This window comes from Bombus pascuorum, chromosome 2 (genome assembly GCF_905332965.1).
Source record: "Bombus pascuorum chromosome 2, iyBomPasc1.1, whole genome shotgun sequence".
Classification (NCBI taxonomy): domain Eukaryota; kingdom Metazoa; phylum Arthropoda; class Insecta; order Hymenoptera; family Apidae; genus Bombus; species Bombus pascuorum.
The window spans coordinates 18,768,355-18,790,084 of NC_083489.1; the positions used below are offsets into that span (position 1 = coordinate 18,768,355).

Genomic DNA, 21,730 nt, shown 5'->3' on the forward strand with positions numbered 1-21,730 from the left:
CATATTTTATATTTAGTATATTCCTATTTTAAGCGTAAATTGTTTAATGCATAAAGAGATTCAATTTGAATTCAAACATATTTATTTCCTATGTAACCGATAAATTCAAGCCAATAGGATTCATTAGTTTCGCGTATGCGCATGTAGTTTGTATGATAATACAACTCAAAATTTACCTGTGTGGCGCGAGCGGCATAAGCCTCGTGAATGTCATTAAAAATATACAAATAGTTCTAATAAATTGTAGTAAGTGTTTCTTAAGTAAAATAAATACGTTTTTATTTTTAGAGTGCAATTATGTTTTTAAGAAACAATACAGTAGATTCTATTATTTTCAATATTATTCAATGTTTAGACAAGTAAATAAGTCTAACCTTTAATCACAGGATGTTTAGACGAAAAAGTCAGATAATTATTTATAAGTACATAAGGATAATGATATTAGTTGATAATAATTATATAATAATAATTCACGTTAAAACTTGTTAATACCCTTGCTATTATCTTATTTCTATCTTTTTGTTTGAATTTAGTTCTGTGTGTATTTAATATTTAATTTTTCCCTGTACCGTACAAACATGACCCTCACTGAAATGGAACCGCTTAAAATACACTTAGATGCCTTAGAAATGGCAGGGAAAGTGGTTGATATACACATTACAGCTGATAGCAACTTTCCATCCTTAATTAATCTTATGAGGTATAACGTACAAGGTAAATTTGTTGTTCTTTTGTCTCTTGCATACTTTTTTATTATTTGATATTTTATAAAGAAACTCTTTCCTTTTTTTTTAGGTGGACCAACTGTTAGTGGTCTTGACGATCATGATTATCCAAATTTAAATGGGATGTCATTATGTTTTCCTAATATAAATCAAATGAAAGCATACAGTAAAATTTCTTTGCCATCTGAGATAATGGAACATTTTCATCGTATCCTTTTATATAGTTGATCATTCTTTAATATTCGTAATATGCATGTTTTGTCTGCTTCCTTATATAAAAAATATAATTTCTTAATATCTGATTAGATATGCAATGTCATTGTATGATGGGTCTTTTTACAGAAATTTCAAAAGCATGGCTTACAATTGATAGTGATATATATGTTTGGTCATATGAAAATGAGTAAAAACTTATTTAAATTTTATAAAATACTTTCTTAAGGTATCATAATTAAGTAATTAATATTTATAATGATAATATGTTTTTAGGTCTGATGTTGCATATTTTGATGGGTTAAATGAAACTATTATAAGCGTAGGTTTAGTAAAACCCAAAGCAGGGGTGTTCCAATCTTATGTAAAATATTTGTTAATTCTAACAACTACAGTGGAAATAACTATTCTTGGAGTTACATTAACAGAAACCAGTGATGGTATAATACAGTTTCAGTTTTACTTGAAGATCACATCTTTTTTAAACCTTACTGTTACCTTATTTACTAAACCTTATTTACTGTTTCAATTTTCAATTTAGGCACTTCACCAGAAATGCAACTAGTTCCTGAACCAATTTTCACAGTTGCTACGGATGGAATTGGCATTACAACAATAGCTAACACTAATAGTGGGAGAATTTTCCTTGGTGGTAGAAATGGATCCCTTTATGAAATATATTATCAGGTAAAATTTGCTACGCAAATATGAATATAAAAATAATCAATATAAAAATCATAATTAATCACTTTAGTATGTGTTCGTTGTGTAGGCAGAAAGTAGCTGGTTTGGGAAACGTTGTAAAAAAATAAATCATTCTGAAGGTCCATTATCATTTTTAGTTCCATCATTTGTCACTATAGCTTTATCAGAAGAAGAAGCAATAATACAAATTTCTGTTGATGATTCACGAAATATTTTATACACACTCGGTGATAAGGGAACAATTACAGTTTGGGATATCGATAACAATGGTGCGTCCAAAGTCGCATCCTTGTCACAAGCTTCCTTAGTACAAAACGCTGTTCATGTTGTTAAGTATGTATATTTATATAAATCCTAGTTTTAAATAATTGAAATTATAATTCATATTACATTTATCATTTTTAGAACACTGGATAGTAATAATTTTCGACCATTGGTGAGCATATCAGCTATTACAGAGTCAGAATCAGTACATTTAAACTTAGTTGTAGTTGCAGCTACTGGAACACGCTTTTACTTCAGTTGCACTGCAGTTGCTAATCCGACAACAAGACCTCAAGGTCTACAGTTAATACATGTTAGATTGCCACCAGGTTATGCTGCTAATGCTACAGTAATGAGGCCAAGGAAAGTACAAATGGCACATTATAGGAAAGGTACACATTTCAATATTTTTTTGTTAAGGACATGATATTAAAATTTATATATTATGTAGTATAGTATACTATATACTATATATCTGTTACAGGAACATTAATTCTTGTTTGTGGTGGAGATACAGAAACTGCTTTATGTTTAAGTAATGATGCTTATCCATTCACAAATTATTTAGCTGAAACTCAAAGTCCTTTATCCCTCGATAGCCCCGTATGGGCAATGGCAGAAATTCTTGTGGAACCAGCTATATGTATTGAAAAACAAAGTATTACACAAGAAGAACCTCCTCTTCTCGTAAGGCAGCACATGGAAGCGCCACGAAAATTTATCTTTTTGACTTCTCAGGTATATAATTAATTAAAGGTCTGTAAACCTATTAGATGTAGTTATTTACAAGTCGTTTATTTCTTTACTTACAGGGTGCCATTATTTATGTTCAAGTTCGTCCGATGGATATCTTAAAGCAGCTTCTATTAGAACAACGTGGTCCTGATACAGAAGCCGTTCGCGCATATTTTCAGTCACAATCATTGGAACAAGCATGTGCAACTTGTCTTATTTTAGCCACGCTTGAAAGTTCTCAAAATGCTGAGGTTCTGAGTCAGATTAAAAATTAAGATCAAAATTTATTTATAAAAATTAAGTTTTGTAAAATTAGAAAGTAATATTTAATTATAATTTGTATAGTTAGCAGAATGGGCAACAAGAGCATTCTTTTTATATGGTAGTCAACGAACGACAAGCATTGGACCAGCAATTGATGTACATGGTACTAACTTTGCTAATATAAATACAGGTATTACATTAATTTTATATGAAAGTTTTATTTTTCTTTATAAGTTTATCTTTATATAGTTTATGAATGTCATAGGAGATATGCGCACATCGACACCAAGAATTCCAAACTATGATTTAAGGCTTCAAGGATTTCGACCTCATGCACCAGTTGGACTTAATACAGACATTTCTCTGCAACAATTTTCTGCAAAACACAATGGTTTGTATCTGTATGTAGGAAGAATACTTCGACCAATATGGAACATGCGTTGTATTAAACAAGAAGTTATAAACAACAAAACTCAGGTGACTTAAATTGACATAAATTCTTTTCATTGCTTTTGTTTCTGTATATTAACCTTTATTCATATTATAATTTCAGATCTCTAGTACAATTTCAACAAGACAAGTTAGCTGGATTCTAAGTCTTCTGCAGGCATTAAGATCGTTTCTCAATAAAAATACCCACATTACTAAGCAGTATGTATCTATACACTATTTCAACAGCTTTATAAATGATTAAATTTTATTTGATCTACTTATCGATTTTTAGACATGGTACTACTAGAATAACTGATGGCTTTGAAACAACTATACCTAGTCATTACCAAGAACCAATAGTCGAAGAAAGAAATTCTCTAGCTGCATTAAAAATTTTCATTACTCATGCTTGTGAAGTGTTAGAACTTTGGAAAATTTTATGTGAAAACCATTTAAATAATATTGTAAATTGTTTATCAAAGGTTAGTCAAATACATATTACAATTTCCTTTAAGTTGAAAATTTTATATTAATATTTATAATAATTTATAGGACCAAATTAATCAATTTTCTACAGCTACATTTCGAGATTTAATTTTAATTGGACATGAAATTTCTTCATTATTGATCATTCATCTTATAGATAGGTAAGTGAGCTAAATAAATAATAAAAATCTTGTGTACTAATTTTTACAAATCTACAGTTATCTTGGAGATAATGCATCTGTTGATGCTGTTAGTCAAAGATTACGAGAAGTTTGTCCAAATTTATATAGAAGCGAGGATGCTGTTTGTTCTAAGGTACAAGAAGTAAAATTAAAAGAATCATGATTTTATTTTTATATATTGCTAATATTTTTATAAATCGTAGGCTAATGAAATAATTTTGAAAGCAAAAAGTTGTACAAATCCAGAAGAGAAGGAATGCTATTTGCAATCTGCTTTAAAGGTAAACATTCTAATATTATGTATAATATTATTTGTACAATTTTATACTCTCTGTTTACATTCACATCCTTAGCTTTGCAAAGAAGTTGCTCCCAGACTAAATTTAAGTGCAGTATGCCAACAATTTATCGCTTGTCAATTCTATTCGGGTGTACTCGAGTTATGTCTCTGTTGTGCAGAAAGAGTAGACCCTAATAATGCTGCCTTACATTATTATAAAAATAATGAACCAATCGAAGATCAAGAAGGAAGGTTTGCTTACATGAAAAGGTACTGATTATAAAATTACATTTTAATAATTATATATATCACATATTCTAATTATTCAGATAATTTTTTGTATATAGATTAGAGATTTATAAAGAGTTCACTACGTTATTGGATCATCTTTATAATCAAAGCATTTCTAATCCATTGACACCTACTATACCCAGTAAACCTGGTCCTCCACAACAAAATGGCTCAACTATACCTGTTGCACCAGCAAAAGAAATAGTAAAATATGCTTTCCTTTTAAATTATATTATTTCCAATAAATTTACTGGATCTCTTACATAAATATTTTATATCTTTTAGTTGCATGACATCATAACTGATGCATTACATTCTAAGTGTGAAATTCTCCACGCTTCAGTGTATGCTTGGATGATAGAAAGAAGGCTTCACGGAGAACTCGTTGCTCTAGCAGCACCTTCTTTAGAAGCTTATCTCACCCGAGTCAATGCGCCAGACTTGCTGTGGCAATTTTATGAAAAAAATAAAAATCATGCTGCTGCAGCTAAAATATTGGATGCTTTAGCAACCAAAGAGTATGTATAACGCACATAACTTTGATTAAATTTACATCTTTTTCCCTGATTTCAGACTACTTTTTATTTTCACTTTCTTTTCTTTTCTTTTCTTTAAATATAGATCAAATGTAACATTATCGCAGAGAGTTGAATATTTAGCTCGAGCAGTGGTTTGTATGAGAAGTGACCAAGCTGGATATGCTCCGTACCTTGGCATTTTTTTACGTGAATTAGAAGACAAAGTAGAAGTTGCTAGAATACAACAACAGGTAAGCGATTGTAAATATTATTGCAAAATCTATTTAGAATATGATTTTTATGTTGTCATCATATTGTAGATATTAGATACAATTTGTAACCAACATCTAAGCGGTAGACTTAGCGATGAAGCATCTAGAGCATTAAAGTTTTCGTTACTTGATATAACAAAGGTATGATCCAACCATGTATGTTATGAATTAAGATATTTGTATAGAACTTTTAGGATTTACATCTGTTAATCATTTGTTGTAGTTATACCAAGAATATGCGGACCCTTTACAATTGTGGGAGTGCAAATTATCTATAATTCATTGTTCTGGTCATCAAGATGCAATGTTAATCCAGGAAATTTGGACTAATATTATAAATAATGGTATTAACATTCTATCTTATACATTTATATGAATGAAAAAATATCTCGTATTTAAGTTTTAATAATACATATTTACAGAATTAAAAGATGCATCAACAGCAGAAGATAAAATGACTATTTTAATGAGCAAAATTATATCCTTGGGACAGGAGTATTCAGGATCACCACACTGTTTTCCAGTTGGTAATAACAAAACTCTTTTATCACCATTATGATATAATGAAAATATAATATGAAGTGAAACTATAAGATGTATTATATTTTTTCAGACTTCCTAGTGAAACAGTTAGAAATAAAAGCGTGTAAGTTAAATGTATCAAATAATGGAATTATATCTGGGTTTTTACAGTTAGGAGTATCAATGGAGGATCTCTTAGATATTTACAAGTAAGTAGAATATGTTTATTGATAAATACATTTTTTTATATTTTACTTAATAAAAAAATGCATAATGTTTGTTTTCAGAATGATTGGCAAAGATACTCGAACTTGGTTCAACGAGGGAAATGATTTTCACCTTATCGAATCGACTGCAAATTTAGTTAATTACTTTATATCTCATTCGAATATTACCAATACTTTCGTTAAGTAAGTATATTAAAAGAAATCAATAGATAATCGTAAAAATAATTATAACAAAATGTGAATTACTTAATTTCTATTCGATTAATGTTAAAATAATTAATTGAATTGCAGACGAAAAATAATAACGAAGTGCCAAGATGTAATTTCAAAGTGTTTAACTACATTGTATAGCAAGTCTCATGGAGAAGAATTAATAACGAAACTTAGATCGATTCAAAACGTTTTAATTCGCATGTAAGAAAGAATTTCTACTGTTTTTACAATAAACTAACGTTTCATAAAATTGTATAAATCGTGGAAAATTAAAATACAAAATGACTGAAATACTTTGTTCCGTGAGAAAAGGATCTTATTAAGACACAATATAAAGTGTAAATACAAAGAACCACAAAAGTGCTCAAATGTTGTCATAAATATTATAGCGTCTCTTTGAATTAATAAAAGTTACGTGTATTGATATTTATGATACGGATCACCTCTTTTTTTATTACATTAATTATGTGATAATAAAAAAATTTTACTTATTTTACATCTAATAGTCTATGAGGCTTTTATCTTTTCACAGTTTTCTATATTTTATTCTTACTAAAAACATTTATGTAAGATTTATGTAAGTATAAAGTTTTTGGTATTAATTAAGGTATGTATGACTGGAAACATTCTCAAACCATTTTCAAGACATCATCCTATTTTGTACTACAAAAAAGTCATAATGAATTCTAAAAACTTTTTGCGGAGGATATACAAATATGTATAGCTTAAGTTAACTATATGTGAACATTGTTCCAACATTAATATAATTTGGTGGTCCTGAAAAGGACCGTTTCGTTTGCTTATTGATCTTAAAATTCAATACCAGTTTATTATATCAATTTAGATATATCTTCTTATTTGGAGCTGGTATACTTGGTGACTGCTTTAGTACCTTCGCTTACTGCGTGCTTAGCCAATTCACCAGGTAACAATAGCCTCACAGCAGTTTGGATCTCCCGAGAGGTAATTGTAGAACGTTTATTATAATGCGCCAATCTTGATGCTTCAGCAGCAATACGTTCAAAAACATCATTAACAAAACTGTTCATGATGCTCATCGCCTTGCTGGAAATACCAGTATCAGGATGCACTTGTTTCAGCACTTTGTAGATGTAGATAGCGTAACTTTCCTTCCTTCTCCTCTTCTTCTTTTTATCGGCTTTGCTTATGTTTTTCTGAGCCTTACCGGCTTTCTTCACAGCTTTTCCACTTACTTTTGGCGGCATGTTGAATACAGAATACTTTAAAATTCAATACTTGCAGCAATGTAACCGTGACAAGAGTCGGTTGTAGATTGCTCATCCAGCGCCAACCCTTCCTTTATATAGCCAAATCATGTAACAGCAGCGCGCCAATCAGGGCACTTCGTGCTCGCTAGATGGAATTCCTCGCTACGCGATTGGCGCGCTGCTGTTGTTGTTACCTGGAAATTGATTTCATAGAATGTATTCCACACATGGTTACGTGCGTTTTTATGTGCTTCAAACATTGAGTTATACTCATTTTTTTATAAAAGTGTATTTTTTACATTCTATAAACATTTGATATGACAAAATTAATTCATTATATTTAAATGATAATATGAATATGATTATAATTTTGAACTATTTTACAATGAATATTATGTATATTATAATATGAGATTAATTAATCGAATATTATAATATGATATAATAATTGAAATATAGTGATCTTATTTGCCTTATATGATAAATGAAGAGGCTGAATTAAATATTGGCATAAAATAGATTTTCTTATAGAATTTTGGGTGAATCTGTAGAAGTTGGGATTTGTTATGCAATCGTTTTTGGTAAAATGTTACCTCCAGGTCCAAAGTTTAAATATATGGATTATTTAATAATAATGAATTATCATTAAATAGTTGTATGATAGAAATAAATGTTAAAAAGTAGATAATAAATTCTTTAATAAAACGTAAGTTTTCAGTATCATAAAGTCGATAAAGGAATCGATTTTAGAACTATTCTAAATATATAACCATTGTGAACTTTGTAAGTACTTTTATCAATGAATTTTCAAAACATATCATAAGTAATGATATTCAACTTTGTAATAGTAATAATACCAAATGAAAATACTTTGATTCTAAAGTCGATATTATTTCAACCAAAAGTATTACATATATAACTTTATTAAGAAACGACGAAATTAAATTAAAGTTTGTGTTTTTTACAAAATTATACATATACTTTTATTACAATAATGTACAACATAAGTATTGTTGCCATACTTTTATTTATAGCTATACATTGTATATATTACTATATATGTAATATATAAAAATATTATATATACGAATATAATATTCAGTTTCTTTTTCTCTTATATAAATTTTTCATTGTAAAGAATTGTTCTTTGTTATGTCACACGATTACACATTTTGTGAGTTTCGTAGAGAGCCACAGATGTTCGTATTACAAGCGTTCTAACATTGAAGCTATCGCCGGTTTACTGAAAGAGTATTTTTCAAAAAATTAATTTGAAATAGGTTGTTTGAAGTAAAGAATTATAATTTATTTAACTTACTTATATCACCTATTTAACAATTTCTCGTAATGAATAGTTTATGATTCTCGAGGATCTATGACAAAATATTATTTAAATATAGTTATATACAATATTATTTAACTATTACTTGCTACTATACTATACTTGCTACTATAAAAAAATAATTAAAATAGCGTTGTAATTTTCAAAAATGTCAAATCCTAAGGAATAATGTTGTTGAAAAAGTGAAAAGGAAGAAAAGAAAAGAAAGTTATGAGATATATGTACGTACTCTCATATTTACGAAATTTGTATGGAAATTATTTTCAAGTAGGAATTTCGAACAAGGATAGTTTATGTAGATATATTTAAGTAGATCATAAATGAATCAAAACGGTTATACATATTTGTATAATAATCAACGAACAATTAACATCACGTCATGTATAGACTATGTTAAAATTATTTTCACCAATGAATTGTCAAAACATATCACAAATAAAAGTATTAGATATAATAACATTATATGAAATTTTGGAAAAATAAACAAATTTTATAAAAGATAAATAGAAGTATAATATTAATCAAATATTTTTATAGCTATAAATATATCTAATAATAATATTTTATATAAATATGTACACTCGTATACCACATAAATTTTCTATTTTGGATGGGAATAATAACACTATAAATTATTTATCTAAATAATATGTGCAGCCTGTAGAACTAAATAATTACGTATGCGTATATCTTGTATAGATTTTTTATTTCACAGAATAATAGTAAAATAAACTATTAATCAAATAATTTTCGCAGTCCATAGAACTAAATAATTAATAACATATTTTTAATGAGACAATAATTCTTTATATATGCTCGTATACCACATAAATTTTCTATTTTATAGAATAAATATCCCATTTAAATTATCTGTCTCATAAAATAACACATACTACGATAAACTATTTACCCAAATATTTTTTACAGGTTATAGAATAAAATAATTACATATGCTAAAAGAGAAAGAGCGCGAAAAGAGAGAGAGAGGACATAAAGCGGTTGTACGAAACATCTGTTTCTTGTCACCAATCACAATAGAGCTCGTTAGTGATTGGTCCGGGAGTAGGTATCGCTGTGCCTATAAATAGCTGAAATGGGGAAAGTCGAATACATTAGCTCTCTGCTTGTTGCAGTGAACAGTTGTAACGTTAGTGATCTGTTTGTTTATATCCAAAAGTTACCCAATAATGTCTGGTCGTGGGAAAGGAGGAAAAGCTAAAGCTAAGGCGAAGTCTCGTTCGAACAGAGCTGGACTGCAATTTCCAGTTGGTCGTATCCACAGACTTTTGAGAAAAGGAAATTACGCTGAAAGAGTCGGTGCTGGAGCTCCAGTTTATTTGGCTGCAGTTATGGAATACCTGGCTGCTGAAGTTCTCGAATTGGCGGGAAACGCCGCACGAGATAACAAGAAAACTAGAATTATTCCGAGACATTTACAACTTGCAATCCGCAATGATGAGGAATTAAATAAACTTCTGTCTGGTGTTACCATTGCGCAAGGAGGTGTTCTTCCAAATATTCAGGCTGTACTTCTGCCAAAGAAAACTGAGAAAAAGGCTTAGGCTGCAGACTAATAACAAAATGGCCCTTTTCAGGGCCACAAATACTTTAATACAGGGGAACATATCTGTTTTAAAACAATTTATATTTTAATGTAAATTTTTGATACTAAAAGTATTTGATTAAATGAAGTAACATTTATTTTGTATAGGAATTCCATAGATTTATGATACGTGAGTTTTTTATACTAAAAGTATTTGAATAGTTAAAATAACAAATTTGTTATTTTCTATAAGAATTTTATAGGTTTATACAACACGTGAATTTTTTATTTTTAAGAACTATTAGAGTAATCGAAATTACTGTTTATAGGTCTGTAACGATACATTAGGAATTTTGAATATTCTTGCAAAATAAATGTGGGAAGAAAAATTGGTTCCTTTTCTTTGAATTATGTGTTTTTTCATATATATACTCCATTTTTAAATACACCTGTTTAGTACAATTTTTATGTTATAATCGTTGGTAGTTAATGATAAAGCTTCTTTAACTTTAGTATTCCTTTAGTATGCCTTTGTATTCATATTATGAACTTAGAATTTATTTTTATACTGAAGTTTCTTTGCTTTAAAGTAGATTTTCCAAGAACTTTAAGATTAATTTCTTGTATATCAATTTACAATATATTTAAAGATATTATTTGGTATTATTTAGTTCTAGCAATAATCTTAAGAAAGGGAAATTGAGATTACAATATAACTTAAATGCTGATAATACACTAACCTATGAATGCGCCATTGTTTTTTTGCTGTAAGAACCTATTATTAATACGATGAATTACTTAATTAAAATTAAATAAATTATGAATCTATAACAAGTTCTACAACTATGTCGATAATGAAAGAGAGGAATTCATTCATTTTCGTTATCCTTCACTTCTTTTTCTTTATTACAACTGAAATTTAAAGTTTTAATTTGAGACCTGACTTATCTTACATTTTAAATATCTAATTAAATATATATAAAGTTGTTCTTATATAAATTTCTAATACATATTATAAGATTTGTCACAAGTAGATCTATGGCTTAAGTATCTATAAATAGCATTTATAAATAAATAAAAATAAATTGATTATACATGAGATTTACAATATTACATTGTAATTTCTGAAATGTAAATCTGATAAGGAGTAGAGATAAACAGAAAGTGTCTATAAGGATATTAACAAGACAATTTGTCTACATCTCAAAACTATAAATAGGATTTTTATTTAAGTATACAAGACTGTTCATTTGTAGGTAGAATAATTGCAGTATTTTTATTTTAATAAAAAATAAGTGGACATTGTAAAATAGTTTTATGTATATGCAAATAGCGTTAATTATAAGTCGATAGAACATAAATTAGTTGAGTTATATGTTTCGCCACGCAAACATAAAGATTATACTTGACAACACACCTTAGTGGTACTAAAATAATAATAGTAATAATAATTATAATAAATAAAAATATTGTGTGATAAAGGTGTTTTCAACATAATTCAGATGATAATTTGGCAAAAGCCTTTGTTTAGAGTAAATGCGTTGGCAACACTTATTCGTAAAAGAGAATGGAAACATCTAAATCCGACTTGAAGTTGTATGTATGTATGTATGTATGTACGGTAGTTTTGCTGAACGAGTGACTTCCGAAGAAATGATTTCTTATATGTATGTAATATGAAACGAAGAAAACTAATTAATTCTTAAGCATGCAGTGTTTATATTAATATAATCAGTTTTTTAGCGGTAAGATCTAGATTGATTACTAAGAGTATCATTTATTTTCTATGTATATAACCTTCTTCTTGTCAATATGTAGTACGTTAAGTTTAGAACGTCGAAATTTATAAAATAAAATTGCGGTTCACCTTCTCGTATATGTATAAAAAAAACAGTGCATTATTTATTTCAACAATAATTTTGAATATATTTAGTACTTCTTTCTTTATAAGATCGAAATTGCGATTATTTTGTATTTAATTTATCAGTGATATATTACTAACAGTTCACAAATGTACATATTGTTAGAGTTTATGTTGATATGAAACTGTATATAAAAATTTTAAAGGTTATCAGGATTGTTTATAATATAAAAAAATCTTGTTTTATAAAAGAATATTTTATTAATGGAATTTATTTTTATTGTAGATAACAGCCTAGGGTGAATAGAATCCTCTTAACAAGACGGCATGTTTGTAAGAATCTGGTTGCGAATTCTCACGGGGGATGAATGAGGAAGAATTATTGAAACGGTCTGCTGCAGAGCGAGATAGAATATTTAGCTGCTACGACCGTGGTAGAGAAAATGGAGCAGAAATCGATCCTTGGGAAGATCCTACCTTTGAAGTATATCATACCACAGACAGATATGGATTCATACAGTAATTATCATAGCAAGGACTTTAATAATATTATTGTTATCTTGTCATTAACATGTAACATTTATATTTTAGTGACAAACGTTTGCCACAAAAACCAGATCCTAATGAGATTAAGACTCACCGGGTGGAAATGGAAAGACTAAAGAAATGGGAGAAAATGACAAAACAATGGGATAGTTCTTCAACTAAGGAAAAATTAAGACGCAGAGTATATAAAGGAATTCCTAATAGATTTCGTGGTCAAGTGTGGGCATTGTTATTGGGTATTAAAAATTTAAAGAAAGAACAAGCTGGTAAATATGAAGAGATGTTACAACTTGCACGTAAATGGTCTACAGAAATAAGACAAATCGATGCTGATGTAGCTAGACAATATAGAGATCATATCAATTATAGGTGTGTAAATTATATAAAAGATTTCTAAAAATGCATAAAAACTTAGTATACATTTACTGAAAGTTATATTAAATTTTTAATTATTTTCTACAGAGAAAGGTATAGCATAAAACAACGATCTATGTTTTATGTATTGGCTGCCTATAGTATGTACAATATGGAAGTGGGTTATTGTCAAGGGATGTCTGTATTAGCTGGATTACTTTTACTGTATATGGATGAAGAAGATGCATTTTGGGGTCTTTCTGTGTTGCTTGCTGATAAAAAATATACCATGCATGGTCTGAGCTTGTATCATAAATTCAATATTTAAAAATGTTTTGGCTTAATATTAAACAAATATTTATATTTATAGGATTTTATGTTGACGGATTTCCAAAATTAAATCGTTTCATAGAGCATCATGATAAAATTATGAATAAATTTTTACCAAAATTAAAACGAAAACTCGATAAATGCGGTTGTGATTCTATTCTTTATGCGCTAAAATGGTTTTTCGTTGTTTTCCAAGAGAGGGTAAGAAAATATTTTATACTTTGTTTTCTAAATCGTTATTATATCTATTCTATTAGGTTGTCCTAAAGGTTTCTTTCGTTTTATAAGGAAGTAATAGATGGACAACATTTTTTGTTTTATATTATTTTATGGAATTATGTATGATTCATTTTGTTCTGTTGGACAAAATTTTGTTCCAATGAAACAAAAAATGTCGTGCATCTATTATTTCCTTATAAAACGAAAGAGACTTCTAGGACAACCTAATACATGCCATACCATATCTAAATACAATTATTTATTTATAACAGACACCTGTGAGCCTCGGTCTTCGAATTTGGGATATATTTTTATTAGATGGGGATCGCATTTTACCTGCTATGGCATACACAGTCATGAAAATGCATAAACGTTTTCTTATGCCGATGGAAAGTTTAGATGAATTTTGTAATTATTTGCAAATTAAATTAGAAAAAGATTTTTGCTTTGACGATGATACAGTAATAACTACTATGGAACGTAGTATGGAAGAACTAAAACGTGCCAAGTTGGATTATCCTGGTCCTCCCTTACCACACGAATTACCACGATTCCCATTTGGTACATTTAAGGAACCTACTTTTGCAAGCAAGGTAATTCATGATGTTTTTAGAAATAACTAATAAAAATAACCTCGTGTTTAATACATATTTTAATGTTTAGGTTGGGAGACGTACTGAAGAATTTAGTGAAGCACAACACGTAATGCGAGAATCTATAACACAACGTAGAGATCTTGTACTTGCTGATGACGGTAGAGAAAGTACAACACCGGTTGAACAAACCAGTTGTGGTCTTGGCGGTGAGTTACGATATAGTGAAAACATAGTACATGGTAACACAGATACTTGCCTTCTACATTCTAAACAAGAGAGTATTATTAAGGATGAGGAGAAAGATAAAAGTACAGATACAGATGAGATTGATATAATGGTTATATATAATACTAGACTGTAAGGTACTTTTCAAAGATAAGGTTCTAAGATTAAAAAGTATGATATTGCTCAATTACGTATATATATATATATATATATATATATATATATATATATGTATATGCTCGTAAACGTATATATATATAAATAGAACTTTACAGAAATATTATATAAGCCATATTTTGAAGTATTATAATTATTGCTATATAATCGTAAGTAAATTTTTTTATATAGATTTAGCATCATTAAAAATCAAATAAAACTACACTTGCCTTTAAGATTGTATCAGAAATTTTCATTGATAATTTTTTTATGAAATAAAAAGTAAGGAGTAATAGACTGTGATTATTTTAGAATACTCAGGAAATTTCATACAAAAAAGTATTAAAAGAAAAAAGACTAAAATATCAGTGCACATTATAAAATATTCTTGTTACGTAACAGCAATATTAAATTATGAGAATCACGTTAAACTTAATTGTCAATTAATTAGTATTTCATTCATAAAGAAAAGTGTGAGGCGTGTGTTTTTAGAGACAAGCTTTAATTAATACAGATTTTAAATCAAATGTATTACACTTACTATGTGAAAGTATTTTGTGAAAACACGATTGTTCGGATATCCTGTTGTAGTATAATAAAAATTACATATATGTGCAGGAAGCAAATTCTCATTTGATCCAAGTCTTGATGATGGGGCCTCTCCCAATGGCTCACGCCGGTCATTGGCAGATACATCTGTTACCTCGACAGCTGACCTTTCTGTATTTAGTTCGGCGACACGGTCTCAAGCGTTAGACAATAGTCTTGATACTCAAAGTAATATTTCTAATGCTAGCTCTGGCAGTGGTGGTTTACCCACACCTAGGGCAACGCCTCATCAACCAAGTCCAGATGTTGTACGAATTTATGTACCATATACATCGCCTATGTCTGGCACATACAAAGATGATCTTCCGCGTACCCTTCCGCGGTCTTTAGAAACAAATAGAATTCGCATACGTGTCGATCCTGATCAGACACCAATAGTGGAAAATTTAAAACCTTTTTCATTAGAGAGTCCAGAAGTCGAACTAGACTTGAAATAATTAATCTATTCATTCGATAGCTATAGTATTTCATGATGCAGAAAACGATTCATGACATTGCAATGAGTATTAAACGAGGATTTAGATAAACAAAAGTTTTATCATTTGTTTTATCTATATCTACATTGTAATATACATAAAGAAGTAGTAGTAAAAACAAATGTTAATTACAATAGGAACGAGAGATGAATAATGAATGTTGAAACGTGCATATACGTACTATTACCTTATTTCCTTGAAATAGGCAAGAGAATTTAAAGTAAATGTCTTCATCCAGATAGAAATCTGTGTATGTTATATGCACTAATTACGAATAATTGTAACCATTCGTATCGAACGAAACTTATTGCACTGTTGCGATGGCCTAATTTACGTTTATAGTCAAACACGAATTATTTAAAATGTATAATAGAGAATTATCATTTTCAATACATGTATATTATTCCTAATCAAACGATCAACGATATTTTAAATAATGAAATTATATCTATATAACTTATCGCATAATTCTAAAGATAACTGCATAATATTCGTCATACATTCAAGTTATACTTCAAAGAACAATAAGATGATGGAACTTTATGCAGAAGGATAACGAATTATATACTAACATTATTTGTAATATTTGGTAGATATTTGAAAGAAAATTTTGAACTATTATATGAAGATTAATACGAATGTAAGACATTACAACAGCATAACAAATAGGTATGTAAACTTTTAGCGTAATGTATAGATAATTTTTAAAGTATATGTTTTTAAATCCCTCCCTCTGACGAACAGGATATACAAGATATTTTGGGGTATAATAAAAAATTGGCCATCATACATATGTATAAAAATATGAGTCAATTTTCCATAGTAAATGTAATACTAGAAAAAAAGATATTTTTGTTACTATGAACATATAAAATCCGTTGAATAACGATTATTATATTTTCAATATTGCGTATATTTCTCGGAAAATTTCTAGAACTATTGATACATTATGTACATTACATTGGTGCGGTATAAAAAGAGTATACATAAAGTTCCATACTCTAGAAGTATTTAACAAGCAAATAATTTTACATTATAGATATTGATGGATATTTATTCTTTTAGTATTTACAGATAAGTTAACATTACAAGGACATTGTTTTAGAATTTTATTTTCACTCAAATCTTTAAGCGTTGTATATTCTAGATTATTATTAGTTGATGCAATCATACAACAGAAATTTGTGTTTTATATCAAAATATTTAATATTATTTAGCATAAAATCAACTAAAGTTGTCAGGTATTGTTAATAAATTTGAATTTTTATATTATCCATCATTCTAAGACAAACTGTATAGTTTAAATCATTGTTAATTAGTTATTTTGGGAACAATTATAAGTTGGTAACATATTATTTGTACAATTTCAATGTCAACATAGAAATAACAAAATTTTAGTTGATAGATTATCATAAGATAATGATCATATCTTCTCAAAGAAGATACATTCTATTAATGAGTTAAGTACTATACTGCCACAGTAATATTAGTACTTTATTTATTTTAAGTTCCGTTTTTTTATAACGATCAATGATATATGTATTGTTGTACATACGTAGTATTTAAAGAAGGAAAAAGGGGAATTTTTCATTACGCAGTACTTGAAATAGATTCCTGAATGAAAAAACTTACAAGGTATTTGTTAGAACTTTTGCCAAGGAATGTGAATACTGAACAGTTTTTCTGATATGCCACATATTTATTGTTTAAATGTACAAAGACATAATTTAGATTAAAGTAACTACAATCGAAAAACGTGCTTCATACTTAATTGGTTCTGTAAAACATTCCTGGACATACAGTATTCCACCATGTATATAGAGTATGAAACTTATTAATTATTGTCGTGATAATATAAACCTGATAGCAATCACTTGTTATATTTACTAGCATAAGGTAATATTTGTTAAATAAATATTAAATGTTAATGGTTCGAATCTTTATTGCATTGTAAAAAAAGATCAACCAAATGATGTACAGTTCTATAGTGATACTGTCTTGTGGTTGCATAATATTAAATTTTCAGGAAAATTGAACGAAGTAAAACAGAACAATTACCTTATATACAAAATATTAAAAGACATGGAATTGCATAGATGCAGAAAGATCTAGCGGTAAATAAAATGAAAGGAAAAAAGAAAAGAAGTTACGTAAATTTACCTTGGGAAAATACATATCTTTAACTTGCATTAAAATTAAGAAATACAATTCTTCGTCAATTTTTAGGCTTATTCATACTTAAATTGCCATGCTTATACATAAATATTCTTATACATTAAGTTAAAAATAAGTAATGAATATATTCGCCGATCGAAAAACGTCACAAATGCCTTTTATTCTTTAATGTTAATAATGCGAGTTGTAACATTAATAAATTGTTTAAACTTCAATATTTTACCTTCGTGAAGGTTTTAGATATGTAATATATCATTTCAGATTGACTAAATTAATTTTCTCAGATTTATTTTTTTATGGATGTATTCATTAAAGTACTTTAAAAACGAATCAATTTAATACTCAAACAGATTTATATAACAAAAAACAATGAAGTATACCATATAATTTTATTCGCAAGTAAATGTATAAATAATATGTTTAAACCAAAAATGATTAATAATAATAATATTTAATATAAAGGAATTAGAGTAGAAATTTGAGACAAGAATCTTATAATGCCTAGAGATTATAACTATAATATGTACCAAGTATTAAGCTCAGTAAGTGATGTTTCTTCTACTATTGAAACAATATCTGTAGACTGGAACATGAATTGTGGATAACTGATTTCACATTATTATTACAGTAAAAATTACAATGCCCTTATTATTGAATAACACGAAGTTTCAATACAAGTTTGTTTTACTTAAGTAGAATTTAAAATGGACAAATATATGTTAAAAAGGTGTATTCATGGCTTTGTTCAATATTCACATTCATATTAATGCATTACAGAGATAGATTAAAGTTGAAATGAAATATTTGATGAAACATGTGTATGTATTTAAAGTTACACTCCGAATCGATATTTTTTTTATACAAGAGTCGGAAAGGCGTACTATATAATGTAGGCTTCAGTATAGTATTTGTAGGATGTTTAAAAAAACAAATACAATTCGATGATCCAATATGTAAACTTCTTGATGCCTGATGACATAATCACGTTGTAAATTGATTGAAATTATCAAAATAATAAATAATAAAAATCGTACATACTTGAATGCTTATTTATTTTCAAGAATTTTACTTTTTATAAAATATTCTTTTTAATCTCTACATTTGCATGAAAGAATTATTGAATGGTTATTGTAGCAAGTAGATATATTTATAAATCTTAAACAAATGAAAGTGTATATGAAACGAATTTTGATTGCATAACTTAATTTTACTTTTTGTTATATTTATCTATTTTCATAGCATATATACAGATACTGTAAAAGATAATTTTTGTAGGAAATAGTTACTTCATATAAAATTAGAATTTTAAAATGGTTCAATACCAATTTGTACACTTTATACATAAGAAATATTGTAAAATTCAATAATGTTTGAGCAGTTATTGTCGAATGTGATACAGATATAAAAAAATTAATTAGAGTAACTACTTCTATATTATTTTCTTTTTTTTTTTTAAATATTACTTAATTTAAATGGTAATTTAAATGCAATTATTGCACGCCAAAGGGAATGTCAGTTACCAAGCTAGTAATATTAACTGTACTCATTAATACTCTTTAATACTTGTATATGTTTAAAATACTTATGGTTCAGTTTTCAATATGAATTATATTTTTTGATAAAATATATATACCAAAGAAAAATATGTTTAATCAATATTTGGTGTAATAACAAGTAGGATTGATTTAAAGGAATATATAAATGTAACAATGTACTGTAATAGCAAATTTAAAAAAAAAAGTATATAGCACAGAAGTGATTTTACTATTAGTATTTCAAATACAAATAAATGCAATGTCTTATTACTATGTTGTACTTTGCAAGTGGAAATTGTATTTGTTAATGGGTATTGGCTTTCCATTAATTATCACTTGTGGCCCCATATAATAACGCCATAAGAGACTGTTTCCTCTTTTTAATTGGTTGGTAGCTGAAAGGTGAGACCAGCAATCTAACCAGCTATTGTAAATTGGCATTTGTGGAGGAAGACCAGCAATTAATCTTGATAAATAAAATTTATTAAATTAATGTGTATTTTAACTCTTCTAAAATAAATAAAAAATGATCTTTATTTCAAATCAACTTACCCACAATTATTAACTGCCATACAGTGTGATACCACTAAAAATGGATATGTAATTGTTGTTACTATAAACTGTAAAGAATAAGTTTTAATATTTGTCATGATATGTATATTATAATTAAATAATTAATCTGTTTACCCTTATGACAGAAACTGCATATGGTTTCAATTCTCTATCACTTATAATGTATTTATCAATAACATAAGTAGATGAACTGACTAGCATTAATACAGCAGCATTTCCAATGAGCCGAGGTAATAATCCTGCATAGTATCCCATGATTCCATTCTCTTTGTATACTTCTACAAATGATCTAAACAATCCGCTGTTAACATAAACAAAGAGATAATGCATCTATGATTAATAGCAAAATATATTATACATGTATTTTGAGTTCTATTATCTATACTGTGGTATCTACATACTTGTATTTTGTTTCTCCACCAACAAATTGTGCCATCATCCTTAACGCAATAACATCTAATGGATGGCTAACTATAATTCCAATCATTCTACTAATTAGGTCTCGTATGAATTCATATATACATTTTTTATGATTCTGACTATAAAAAAATATAATGCATTTTTAGAACTGTCATTTGAAAACTTTATGTTACACATACAGATATACATATCTATACATTTACCTTTCTTCTAAATCGCAATCATAAATTTCTTTACTCGGTTCATCATTAAATTTAATGCATTTAGAAGCTTTTTCAAAAGCTACAGCACTCACAGTGTAGGCACATAATTTTGGAATAAGACCACGGTAGCAGCCAGTGAATCCATCTACATTCCTTATGTATCTAACTGTAAAGTAATAATTTCAAAAAAAAAAAAAAAAAAAAAAAAAAAAAAAAAAAAAGAAACAGCAGTTTGTATCAATCAAAATGATAAAGTAATTTCAAAATCTCATAATTTAATTTATTTATGACACTAAAGAATGACTATAAATAAAATTTGTTTACCGTACTGAAAAACGTTAGGTAAAGCTAAAGCCGGTTGTCCAAATAAAGTAGTTGTAGGTCGTGGTGGAATCGGTTCATATCCGATCTATTTTGTTATAAATAAAAATGATAAGTTTCCTTTGAGCAATTTTAGTTTTTGCGTCAATTATCCACTGAGTATATTTGTTACCTGTATTAAAACTTTAGCGTATTCGATGGGATGCGAAACGGTATTCATTAACATACGAAGTGCAATATCAGAGAATAAAGGTTCATCTATTGGCGATATCATGTTTATTTAGAATTTATCTTGCCAACGTATCAGCGCGAAGTGTCTATTTATTTAATGATTTTGATCAATAATCACAGTCAAATTGAAGTCCAACTTCGCTCAGTATATTGAAGCTCATACGAATCTTGTGTGAAGAGAACGCATATTCACCGTCTTTCCCATTCAGAAACTAGGTAATGTCAGTAATACAATATATTCCGAGACAGAGAACCAAGAGAAACAAATCGTATATTTAGAATTTTCCTAGATGTGAAACTCGATTATGATTATCTGAAACAGATAAATATATTGCATTGATAAAATGAATAAAAATACTAACACGATAACCAACCAGAGACTTGGATACTTTTTTTATTTTTCATACATCGTTGTTTACCTAAACTTAATATAAACGCAATAACCAATCAGTGACCT

At 28.1% G+C, this 21,730-nt stretch overlaps 5 protein-coding genes across 7 annotated transcripts; 3 read left to right on the forward strand and 2 right to left on the reverse strand.

Moving 5' to 3' along the window:
• Positions 1–156: 156 nt before the first annotated feature.
• On the forward strand, positions 157–6,755 carry LOC132916830 (nuclear pore complex protein Nup154). 2 transcript variants are annotated; one of them, XM_060977189.1, is made up of 27 exons: positions 157–246; positions 534–714; positions 796–933; positions 1,032–1,128; positions 1,215–1,378; positions 1,480–1,625; positions 1,711–1,976; positions 2,049–2,299; positions 2,392–2,645; positions 2,720–2,893; positions 2,988–3,096; positions 3,172–3,383; positions 3,460–3,557; positions 3,631–3,820; positions 3,891–3,985; positions 4,043–4,139; positions 4,210–4,287; positions 4,360–4,556; positions 4,634–4,781; positions 4,863–5,095; positions 5,199–5,346; positions 5,416–5,508; positions 5,591–5,711; positions 5,790–5,894; positions 5,981–6,098; positions 6,177–6,299; positions 6,408–6,755. In XM_060977189.1, exons 2-27 carry the CDS (start codon positions 579–581, stop codon positions 6,532–6,534), a joined length of 3,918 nt encoding a protein of 1,305 aa, XP_060833172.1. In that variant the 5' UTR covers positions 157–246; positions 534–578; the 3' UTR covers positions 6,535–6,755. The 2 variants fall into 2 exon arrangements, with proteins under 2 accessions (XP_060833172.1, XP_060833171.1); XM_060977188.1 differs by lacking the exon at positions 157–246 and having other exon boundaries at positions 299–714.
• A 341-nt stretch (positions 6,756–7,096) lies between these two features.
• Positions 7,097–7,649, reverse strand: LOC132916833 (histone H2B-like). Its single transcript, XM_060977194.1, has one exon. The coding sequence runs from the start codon at positions 7,553–7,555 to the stop codon at positions 7,184–7,186; it is 372 nt and encodes a 123-aa protein (XP_060833177.1). The 5' UTR covers positions 7,556–7,649; the 3' UTR covers positions 7,097–7,183.
• A 2,330-nt stretch (positions 7,650–9,979) lies between these two features.
• Positions 9,980–10,504, forward strand: LOC132916843 (histone H2A-like). The gene has a single exon (XM_060977213.1). The coding sequence runs from the start codon at positions 10,088–10,090 to the stop codon at positions 10,460–10,462; it is 375 nt and encodes a 124-aa protein (XP_060833196.1). The 5' UTR covers positions 9,980–10,087; the 3' UTR covers positions 10,463–10,504.
• Positions 10,505–11,961: 1,457 nt separating this feature from the next.
• LOC132916835 (USP6 N-terminal-like protein) lies at positions 11,962–19,023 on the forward strand. 2 transcript variants are annotated; one of them, XM_060977199.1, is made up of 8 exons: positions 11,962–12,110; positions 12,591–12,823; positions 12,896–13,219; positions 13,313–13,500; positions 13,575–13,735; positions 14,026–14,346; positions 14,417–14,555; positions 15,349–19,023. In XM_060977199.1, exons 2-8 carry the CDS (start codon positions 12,669–12,671, stop codon positions 15,774–15,776), a joined length of 1,716 nt encoding a protein of 571 aa, XP_060833182.1. In that variant the 5' UTR covers positions 11,962–12,110; positions 12,591–12,668; the 3' UTR covers positions 15,777–19,023. The 2 variants fall into 2 exon arrangements, with proteins under 2 accessions (XP_060833182.1, XP_060833181.1); XM_060977198.1 differs by having other exon boundaries at positions 11,963–12,188.
• A 555-nt stretch (positions 19,024–19,578) lies between these two features.
• On the reverse strand, positions 19,579–21,604 carry LOC132916841 (mitochondrial carrier homolog 2-like). Its single transcript, XM_060977211.1, has 7 exons — positions 21,215–21,604; positions 21,046–21,130; positions 20,722–20,887; positions 20,500–20,637; positions 20,213–20,399; positions 20,078–20,145; positions 19,579–19,991 (listed from the first exon to the last, which is right to left on the reverse strand). Exons 1-7 carry the CDS (start codon positions 21,314–21,316, stop codon positions 19,796–19,798), a joined length of 942 nt encoding a protein of 313 aa, XP_060833194.1. The 5' UTR covers positions 21,317–21,604; the 3' UTR covers positions 19,579–19,795.
• Positions 21,605–21,730: the final 126 nt, after the last annotated feature.

Coding starts and splice junctions, on each gene's coding strand:
- LOC132916835 (XM_060977199.1), top strand. CDS start 12,669: ATGAATGAGGAAGAATTATTGAAACGGTCTGCTGCAGAGCGAGATAGA. Junction 12,824..12,895: donor GACAGATATGGATTCATACA/GTAATTATCATA, acceptor TTTATATTTTAG/TGACAAACGTTTGCCACAAA. Junction 14,347..14,416: donor AACCTACTTTTGCAAGCAAG/GTAATTCATGAT, acceptor TTTAATGTTTAG/GTTGGGAGACGTACTGAAGA.
- LOC132916830 (XM_060977189.1), top strand. CDS start 579: ATGACCCTCACTGAAATGGAACCGCTTAAAATACACTTAGATGCCTTA. Junction 715..795: donor TATGAGGTATAACGTACAAG/GTAAATTTGTTG, acceptor CTTTTTTTTTAG/GTGGACCAACTGTTAGTGGT. Junction 5,895..5,980: donor ACCACACTGTTTTCCAGTTG/GTAATAACAAAA, acceptor ATATTTTTTCAG/ACTTCCTAGTGAAACAGTTA.
- LOC132916843 (XM_060977213.1), top strand. CDS start 10,088: ATGTCTGGTCGTGGGAAAGGAGGAAAAGCTAAAGCTAAGGCGAAGTCT.
- LOC132916833 (XM_060977194.1), bottom strand. CDS start 7,555: ATGCCGCCAAAAGTAAGTGGAAAAGCTGTGAAGAAAGCCGGTAAGGCT.
- LOC132916841 (XM_060977211.1), bottom strand. CDS start 21,316: ATGATATCGCCAATAGATGAACCTTTATTCTCTGATATTGCACTTCGT. Junction 21,131..21,214: donor ACGCTAAAGTTTTAATACAG/GTAACAAATATA, acceptor ATAACAAAATAG/ATCGGATATGAACCGATTCC. Junction 20,638..20,721: donor GATTGCGATTTAGAAGAAAG/GTAAATGTATAG, acceptor ATTTTTTTATAG/TCAGAATCATAAAAAATGTA.